The sequence below is a fragment of the Strongylocentrotus purpuratus genome, unplaced genomic scaffold (genome assembly GCF_000002235.5).
Source record: "Strongylocentrotus purpuratus isolate Spur 01 unplaced genomic scaffold, Spur_5.0 spur5_scaffold_11, whole genome shotgun sequence".
Taxonomy (NCBI): domain Eukaryota; kingdom Metazoa; phylum Echinodermata; class Echinoidea; order Camarodonta; family Strongylocentrotidae; genus Strongylocentrotus; species Strongylocentrotus purpuratus.
Window position 1 is genome coordinate 20,765,488 of NW_022145596.1, and position 10,543 is coordinate 20,776,030.

Consider the following 10,543-nt stretch of genomic DNA (forward strand, 5'->3'; position numbering starts at 1 on the left):
AGTTTTCATGGAGGCCTCACCTTTATTTGTTCTTATTACACCCTGTTGCTCCTAAACAGTGACACTATTAGTCCTACCCCCTCTTTGTTCTAGATGTAATAGTCCTATAGACCCTAATGATCCTACCAACCAGTGGTCCTGTACTAACCTTGTTACGTTTATAATCATGTAATACACGGTTTACGGGTTGTTTATGGAGTTAGGTTTAATTTAGGGTCATGGCTTCTCTATGAACTTGATTCCAAGTTTGTAACAGAAAAAATATTACGTTCGCATACAAAGTAGTAACAATCGTCCATTCGCCCCATAGGATACAAGTATCTGTTCGTGTTGTTATTTTTTTGTAGGCTTATTTCAAATTCAAAAGGTGATCATAATTTTGTTTTAAAGGTGATACTTTACTGTTTTACGGAAAATGTAAATTTGAAGCCAATTCCATGCATGCACAGATCAACTAATGAGCTTATGGGAATTACATCTTGTAGTGTTCTAGATTGGCAAGTAAATGACTTTAAGCTCTGCATCTGTTCTCTCTCTCTCTTTCTCTTTCTCTCTCCTTCTCTCTCTCTCTTTCTCTCTCTCTCTCTTTCTCTTAAATTTCATCTTGTGAAATTGGCGTTTGTACAAGTTCTGTAACAACTTAGATGACCACTTAAGAAAGCTTAAAACATTAAGTAGCTATGATATTAGTCACAACTTTCATTTTAAAAACAGTGCAAGGGCACAGATTGTTTCTTCCAGAATCTACAATAGGCCATTTTGCTGTGCAGAGTACTTAGTAGAAAAATCCTTGTCATATGACCAGTCTGCGAACGACACAAAGTTTCTTTCTTCCATTTTTTTCCCCTTGGTTTTCTTTCAAAGGAAGTAACTTGTACTGTTCATAACAGGAAATGACTTGACTTCTTCAAAAACTGGGTAAATGCTTGTTAGAGGGAGCTCTTTAACACCAAGTGCCAGGGCACAAAATTAGCCTTCGCCAGGATGCCATCAGGCTTGTCTTCATCAGCTCGAGTTTGCCAAATAACCCGCTATTTTAACTATCCCAATGCTGATAAGCCAGTAAATTTGCGTCTCCATCAGCCCGCAGTTGCAGTTTTGTTTAAAAAATATCCTGTTATTTGGGAAATAGCGGGCTAATTTGCGCCCGTCCGAGCGAGTTTGTGATGAGCGCATCGGTCTGGTGAGGATGCAATTTTCGAGCTTGGGGATAATGTCCCGAGTCTGAAAATAGCGAGTTATTTGGCAAACTCAAGCTGATGAAGGGAGGCGTAGAGACCACCATTAATCCTTTGGGCAAGCTTAGGGTATTTTCTTTTTGGGGGGCCTAGATCTGGGAAAGCTGCATAATACGGTAGTAACAGCAGAATATATAAAGAACGTATATGGAAATTACTTTGATAAAAATCTCACTTTTATGATGATAAAACCAAAATGGCTCTAATGAACAAAATAATGAATACTATTCCCGGTGTTCATGTGATACATTGAACACTATTTACATTAGGTCCCTTAAAGCATTCACTATTTCTCAATCTACAGTAGCCACAATTTCTTAATACTGTTCTCATATTTTCAATCTATTTCAGAAAAAGGCGGTGGATCGGAAACGACCCAATCCCGATTCTCCCAATCGGACGGGGACAACGGAGGCGATCAACCGAACCAGTGCCCTGAGTCTAGAGGCAAGCAGTTCAAGCAGTGGTGTTAGAGGAGATGCATCACCAGCTAAGAAGCCATGTATGGACAGCAAGCAGCAGCAGCTACCAGGACAGGTGCCCACACCGAACCAGTACGTCCAGCAACAAGATCTCAACAGGATGGGAGCCAACCACCAGGCACAGCCTACTGACAATGGCGTCAACAACCAGATGCCCGAGGGCGCGTCTGTAGCAGATGGCGTCGAGGGGCTTGACTTGCTCAACGATATCGGCAACGAGGATGATTTCATGCGTTTATTGGATGATCCCAATGGAACACAGTTGGAAGAGATGATGAAATCCGGTCAGTTTAACCCTGAAAATCTTTTGACTGAGCTGGCCAGGCTGGAAAATAATTTGAGTATGCAACTTGGAGAAATGCCCGACGTAGCCACTAATTCACCTAGGAGTCAGGACCCAAATAAACAAGGTGATATGAAACCTGACGCCGCTTCCAAAAATGCAGAATCTGGAGTGGTCCCCAAAAGTGAGAATTCAGACTCATATGACCCCATGATGGAGGGGCCTCCAAATACTGTAGCTACTGAAGCTTTGCCAAAAGGTGGGCCTTTGCCTAGTATACATGAATTTAAACCTACAGGAAAGAATGTTTTGATCAAACAAGAACCCCAGCAAATCCACGCCTCACAGGCTCACAGACTCAATGTGCAGACAGCTGTAAGTACTGGTGCCCAGAACATTGTACCCAAGGTAAACCAGCTAACTTCAATGCAGGCCACTGCTACATCAGCAGCATCAGCGATGAATCCCTCAATGAGAGGGTCATTTGTGGGCCAACAAAGTGGTGTATCGGGGCAGCAGGGAAGTTTCTTGACTGCTCAGCAGCAGCAGCAGCAATTGAGTAGCAGGCAGTTTATGCCGAATCCCCGCATGGCCAACAACCAACAGAGCCAACATTCAAGGATGCCCAATCCAAGGCTCACTACTAATATGAACGCTTCCATGTCAAGTGCAGACCAACTTACGCAATTTGCAAATAACTCTATGCGAGGTCAAGGTCAGTCTACCGGGAGACTCCCAAGTATGTTACAATCCTTTATCCAGGACCGTAGTCCGACCATGGCCCTGTCCAGTGGCCAAGCAGGGACCATGATGCCCGGGCAGGCCTCCCAGTTTGTACAGCGTCCTCAGCAGCAACAGCGTATGGCTAGCCCTGAAATTCTCCAGAGGTTGCAGAATCCACCCCATTATAATGCCAATGCAGAGCAAAGAAAGTTTGTGGCCAACTCGTATGTCCAGCCATCGCAGCAGAGTCATAGCATGCAGCAGCAGGGCAACAACCAGATGCTTATTCCTAGACGTCCTCCGCCTCGTTATGACGAGACACCGCACCGCAACTCCATGGCATTCCAAGGTCCTGTCAACCAAGGAATGCCACAACAGCTTGGTCAGCAAGGAGCTATGATGACACACATGGCAGGACAACCAAACATTCGCTCAATCGCGCCTGGCCAGAGTGTGCAAGCCCACCCGAACAACGGCATGGCTGCAAGCGGAGGTAACCTCGCTACCCATTCCGGTATGATGCAGGGGATGACCCAGCAGCAACCGCAGCAACAGGGGATGATGCATCGTCTTACCCCACAGATCCGACGTCAGATCATGCAGCAGCAGAATATGCGTAGCATGCAGCAAACTGCAGCCATGGGTAACCAGATGAACATGGGATCTGTTCCTCCTGGTGCCGTCAACATGGGTCAGGCAGGGGTGGCTCAGTACCAGCAGCAAAGGCACCTGCCTGGCCAGTGGACGACAAACCAGCTCTTGCAGCATCGGATGCAACAGCAGACAAACAACTTCCAAGGTAACAACATGATGCAGCAGTCGTACCCGACGCAATCGCGCTTCCCTCAAAGAAACGTCATGGACTCTGGCTCCAACATGAGAACTTTCCAGAATATCACCTCTCAAGGTGGTATGAGCAATGCTACGAATACAAACCCTTCCATTATGACGCAGCAGCAATTTGTAGGTCAGCCAACACAGTCCCAGCAACAGCAAGCTCAGCAACCGACACAACAGCAGCAACAGCAGCATCAACAACATCAACAACAGCAACAACAGCAGGGCACTATGCAACAGCCTGTTCAAGGTAACTCCATTGCAGCAGCCATGCAGAACGGTTCTGCTGTGAGCGCAACAAACCAGACATTCGGCAACAATGCACAGCAAATGCAAATGGCCATGATGCCAGAAAGCAACAACCAACAGCAACAGCAGCAACAGCAGCAGCAACAACAACAACAACAACAATCAGGCAGCACCGACATGTTAGATTTGCTTGACAACATCATTAAAAATGACGGGCCTTCGAGAACAAATAGTCACGTGTAGGATATAGCGAGAGAGTCCAGTGTGATACAAAGAATGATCTGAATTATGATGATAGATATATGGTTTTTAAATGATATTGTAAGAAAGAAAAAAGAGATTTGTATTTATATGAAAATATGCATGTTAACGATTTAGAGCTGTAGATACCACTATTTAAGTGGAAGTTTTTAAATTAATATATGGGTCTCTGTCTCTGAGACTGTATGGATAGGAGAGAATTTTTTTGTCAGTATTGTCTTATCTTTTCTTTGATATTGTTGTCTAGAACAAGTGGTGGTTGAACGGTCATTATCTCTAGATAGGTGTATTTGTGTAAAGGGTTTGTTAAATAAGACTATCATGAAATCTCAGGTTTTGAAACTTCAGTGAATTGTTGTATCACTGATTTTTAACTTCTCAGTGATTCTTCTATAGAAAGGGACGTAGGGTTTCCTTTCGTAATAAGTGCACACTCTTTTTGCTAGAAAACAGTTGCCTTTAACTTGAGTTTGAACTTCTCTTTTGAAGTGACTGTGAAATTCTTTTTTCTGGTATCGGACTATACTATAAGCACTGACTGACCTTAACACATTAAAGAAAGCATGGTGCATTGTATATCTCTTTCCTAAGATTAGATATCATTTTTCTATCTCGAAAGTCGAAAGCAATCAATATTTTTAATCCTGGAAGCAAATATTTTGTATGTAATGAGATATGCAGATGTATATACTGAAAATAGGATAGTGGTCACAAATATTTATTATTTTGTTACTTTTTTTTTTTCTTCTTCCCTTTTTTCCAGATCTTTGTACCCTAAAGAGATCACAACCATTGCCTTAATGTAAAGAATAAAGAATCAACGAGAAAGAAAATTTGACAAATAGAGTGATTGAAGCAAATGCCATTTATAGATCAAAAGTCAGTGAAATTTCATATAGTGAAGGCTTTGTATTGTTCATTTTTTAATAATAATAATAACAATAGTGGGTTCTTGTATAGCGCTCATGTCTGTCAGACTTGACACTCCTGGCGCTCCCGATTAAGATTCAAATTTATCAAAATCTTACAAAATAAACCAAGTTATTTTCTCTCTTAGATTGTCGTATGTCACCAAAGCTGCATTTTATCTCCTAAGTTGAATATATGAAAATACAAATGTAGTGAGAAATGCATATATATTTCTGAAAAAATAATGGATACTCCAGTATTTTATTGATGGTACTGAAGTTTAAGGTGAATTTGAGAATTACGAAGGTTAACAGAATTGAAAATGTGATTATGTATAAACCAAACCATTCAAATGAAATAGTATTATGAGGAGAGCTATTTAGAGTATGAATTAACCCTAGACACGGTTGAAATTTTCATCTTATATTTTCTGATTGCTGAATCTCAACTAAAAAAATAATAAAAGTAAAAAATATCAGACCATCATAAGGGGTTCAATTGAAGATGCAACGTGAAGAGGTTGCTGACTGAAAGTGCTGGATTGAAATGGATAAGTTTGGTCGTTCTCTGTGTGAGGGTCGTATTTTACATTTTCCTAAAAGAATGATAGTTTGCTCTTTGCTTGTATTGTTTGTTCTTTTGTATCAGCTCGTTCAGATATGGTGCTGTCAAACTGCAGCATTTTTTTGGTATAATGATGGCATAAAGCGTAATACCCTGGCCTTCACATTGCTGTTTCTTATAACACAGACCTCAGTGAAGGCGCGCAGGACCTTAATTGCACACAGTTGCTATTTATTTACACGTTTTGAAAAAAATTTGTGTGGCTTATTTGCAGCAGTTCTCCACATCATATGTGAACGAGCCTTTAATGATTTATTTTTGGAAGAGGAAAGATAGTAAATTATCTATTTTGTAATGAAAAATAATTTGATATTGACATCAGAATGGTGGACCAAAATGATTGAATGCCAATGATAGGATTGCAGTTAGATAAAAGAATACTGTTTAATGAATAAATGTACATGTTGATCTGGTCTTGCGTATTTTTAAAGGGAATGTTCGTTCATGAGAGGCAGGCATGGTCTATGGTATCACTGTGTAATGAAGTCATCTGGGACAAATCTAAACTAAAAACTATGAAATTTGCAAATTTGGTGTTAAATTGGCGATCGGAATACCTCGTTTTTGCCTCATTTCTGAAAATTTATGGATGCCAATGTACCAGAGTTTTACTGAGCCCATGAAGATTACCTTCTTCATCTTATTAAACAAAATCATTCTCAATTTCAAAGGTTTTTAAAATTTCCATGTCACATTTTCAAGAAAACGGCTCAGCTCAGCTTTCACTATGGCTAATTTGGAAGAGTTAGTTGACTGAATTATGAAAAGACTACTGACAGCCTCTTCATTCCTTAAGAAATACTGTAACTATGCTAATAAGTGAGTAAGGTAAACAAAAAGCATGTTTTTCTCATTATGATATCAGTAACTCGAATATATTAAATGAATGATACATTTTGCTATTCATTTGTGTAGTAATCTGTATGAAATGCAAGAGGCAACTACACTCTGTATGTCAATTGACTAAATCTAAGGTTAAACCTTTGTCTGCATAAGTATGGAGTAATGATATTCATATGTAATCAGCCCTGTGAGGTGAACCTTCCCTTTAAAACACAAGATAGCAGGTAGCCAACAAGGGTCCATATGGTTTTGTGAGAGTCTACGTTTACGTCAGTAGTGTTTCTCCTGGTGTTGCCAAGCATATGACATCTTTCTATGAGCCGTTTATTTGAGCTCTTTGCCCTAGTAATGAGTTGTGATTTGGTTGGTATTTCTTCTTTTTTATTTTGATATGTGTAAAGCTTTTTTTTTTAATTCACAAATTGTATACAATCCATGGGGAAGTCATGTGTCGGCTGTAAGGAGAAGTAGAGCCTTTCGAAATTTCAAGAAAAATTGAGTTACTTGCATGTAGACATTCAAGCGGGCAACAGCATTTTTGCATGTTGATGCATGGTCTACAAGTATGTCATGTACCAGCAAGAACTCTGCTTGTCAGAATCCAGATTTTGAAGGAAATAGTAGAGATATACTGTTCATTGGGCCTGTGCATGTTTTATCAAAGAACTACATTGTATGCTAATGAAGGATGGTGTCAGTGGATGTTATCTCCTGTAACAACTCAACAATTTTTTCAAAATCTCACTTTTTCTGTTTTATCACTGCTTTATTTTGCAACAATAATATATTTAACCTTGCCCGTTTTAATGACAATGATTTTTCAATGACGATCTTTGCATTCATGATGATAATCATCAAATACAACATTTTAAACCTGATAATGAAATGTTTACTCTTCTTAAAACCAGCAACGCTCATTTTAATAATGGATTAGCCTTTCATATGAAAATTTGTCCAGTAGAACAGTTGTTGATGGCTGATGAGGGATGATGGCTCGGTGGAAAGAGCAATGGTCTTGAAACTAGCAGGTCCTAGGTTTGAAACCAAGGTGATGTCCTTCGATTTTTAAAGTATTACCCAATTACCGGGTCATCTAGATTAAACTGAAAGCTTCCAGTGTTCGGATTACCTCCTTGGAATGGTATGCCTTCTGTTGAGAGCCAGAGAGCATTAACTCTTATTTGAAAGTATACGAGCTACCGCCATTCTGGCTCTCAGGAGGTGATGATTTCTGCTTTTGATCTAACAGGTAGAATAAAAAGAAATAACATCAAGATGTAATCAAATTGCAGCTTCCTTAAGATGAATTTCCATAAGATAACATTTTTGGATATTCTTGGAAAGATCATATTTTGAAACGTCGTTATGAAGCAACCTAAAGAGACACGATGAGAGGCCACACTACACGGTCAGCAGGCCTACATTTTTGCTTGCTTGCTTCCTTCTTTGTTGGGAATAAATCTTTAAGAGCGTAAAACCAACAGAGGACAGTATAGGGAACAAGAGACACTGAAATGAGCTCTACATCTACAGGTTTTGCTATTCTACATAGTCGTATTGTTGAATCGAAACTTAAGGCTGGTCATTATATTGAGTAGATTGGTCTCATGTAAATGATTTGACGGTGTAGTGAGGCCTCCCATCTCAAGTTGCTTCATAACGATGTTTAGAAATATGATTTGCAAGTGCATTTTCTGTATGGTAGAAGGAGACAGTGGTTTGACAATTAAATGGCAGTACCACTTCCGGTCACTTAGTTTTGTATTGTAGGATTACAGTGTGCTTTATCCTATGATGTTTCAAGATGGTACAACGTGCTAGGTCATATTTAATGTCATCATTGCATCGATTCCACATTGTGCTTACAGTGATTATTTGCTGTCGGGAATCACTGCTGTCCAGTATTGGCCTGTTGTTACAAAAGTCAAGTTATAACTGTTGTTCCTACATGCCTTTGCCAATACATTGCCTGATGCACTTGGAGACAGACAAAGGGCTACATTTTGTGTGCACTGTTCTACAACGAAAAAAATAGAAGATTATGCAGATCCACCAAACAGCATACTGTAGTCTGCCAAGATCTCTACTTGCTTGGCAATTTGCCAGGATTTCTGCCAGGGTTCTTCATGCTGTTAATTCTTCTCTTTTTTTTTTCTCTAAATGCCTTTGCTTTTTTCTAATGCACAATTTCATGTGTGCCATCCCCACTCCCCCCCCCCCCTCTTTTCTCTCTCTCTCTCTCTCTCTCTCTCTCTCTCTCTCTCTCTTCTAACTCATTTTTCCTCTTGTCATATTTAGAATTGGCATCATGAAAAAAATGTCCAAGGCTTAGTTTTGGGATTCAGTCTCTTTGCTTGACATGCATCAGCAAAAGGGACTGAGACTATCAAAAGATTTGATCAGGACCAGTAGTTCCCCCTATGAAACTAAATATACAGTGAAACCTGTCTATAAACACCACTCCAAGGTGACAAGAGAAGTGATCTCTATAGGCAGGTGGTCACAATGTACAGGTTTCTAGGAGAAACAGTTGTCAAGAGAAACACAACATGTGGTCTTTATATATATAGGTGGTCACTACATAGGTTTCATTGTAAATTGTTTACAGTGGGGAGGATCTCAATTGAAAATTCCACAAAGTATTTTTTCTGCAAGGCATTTTGGAGAAGTAAAAAAATCTATGAGTTCTGTAAACTTATGGCCCAAAATGCTATCAGTTCTGTTCTTGGATATGCATTGTGTACAGTAATTTTGCATTCAGTCCATTGTCTTAATGTGTTCAATTCAGTCAATTTGAAAATGTAGATTAAAAATGTAAAATGTGGAAAACTTGTTTATCCTATGTACATTTGCTTGTAATACTTATAAGCGAATGTTTTTAGTAGTATCAAAGGTTCCATGATATGACAATTCTCACCTTTCTTGATGTTGATAATTACCAGCACGACGTAAAAAGGCTTAGATGGGACACCACCTTTGCAATGGACCTGACTGCAATCAAAACAGTAGCATAGCCAAAATGACAAAAGACGACCATTAATGATATTATGGCATCAGTATATTAGTAATAATACAGTATTAAATATTCGAAGCAATACTTTTTAAATACTTGTATACTTTCATTTTATCATTGATTCCTTCCTTTAAATTGCTTGGCTTTTAAATCTCCTTGAGCACGTTGTGATCTGGACATTGTTAAATTAGTTTTGGAAACAGTAAAACTGGGGAAATGATACTTGAAAGTAAAAAAGAAAATCATCTCAAACATGTATTAGTGAAAATTCTATATGCTTATGAAGCTATGAGTCCAGAGCATGGGAATTTTATTACCGGTATTCACTATCAGGTATGGGGCTACACTAATCACCCATAGCTGTTGTCTTGCCACCTATCTTTATGAAGATGTTGGAGACCATATCAGAAGGGGTTACTAGTAACTGAATGATCTTTGCATCACATCTCATGTTGCTTGAAGGTAGACATTGGGCGATAAACAATCTTTTGAGTTATGATAATCTTTCATGGGTCCTAAGTGGAGGCCCAGCAACCCAACATCAGTTTGGCCATCTGCATCAAAAGGATCCAATGAAACCTTAATACTTGGACTCCTGGGGGGTGTTTCACAAAGATCCAGAGTTAAACTTATCTCTAAGTTGGACTTAACAATCATGGGAAGCCATTAGCATCCTTGAAAATATTTTGTAAAAATTATTTTAAAAGGTATAAAATGTTGATTCAAATCATTCATATTTTCTATTATCATGGGAGATTTCATGTTCTTGATGTGGAATTTATTAAAAGTCTAAAATACTTGAATTTTTGCTTTTGATTATATTTCAAAATAAGACTACAAATGGCTCTCTATAATATTTAAGTCCAACTTAGAGTAAAGTTTGGCTTTGAATCTTTGTGACACACCCCCTGATCTCCTCAATCCCTAATCCCCAAGTCTCGATACTTGCTTGATTCATCGAGTTCCAGTAGGTGGTTGGTTAACTGAACAAGGAGCCAATGCAATGCAAGACCAATGGGATGTGGGGTTTAAGAGATCCCTGGCACAGAGTCATCAAGCTGCCAAGTATAGATGCTCTGGC

At 39.3% G+C, this 10,543-nt stretch overlaps 1 protein-coding gene across 1 annotated transcript in view; it reads left to right on the forward strand.

Moving 5' to 3' along the window:
- LOC115922272 (putative uncharacterized protein DDB_G0271606) overlaps positions 1-9,555 on the forward strand; it is a 40,738-nt gene extending 31,183 nt beyond the window's left edge. The window contains exon 2 of the mRNA XM_030980878.1: positions 1,590-9,555. Within this exon, the coding sequence (XP_030836738.1) occupies positions 1,590-4,055 (2,466 nt within the window). The 3' untranslated portion in view covers positions 4,056-9,555. The remainder of the gene's footprint in view (positions 1-1,589) is intronic.
- The last annotated feature ends 988 nt before the right edge of the window (positions 9,556-10,543 follow it).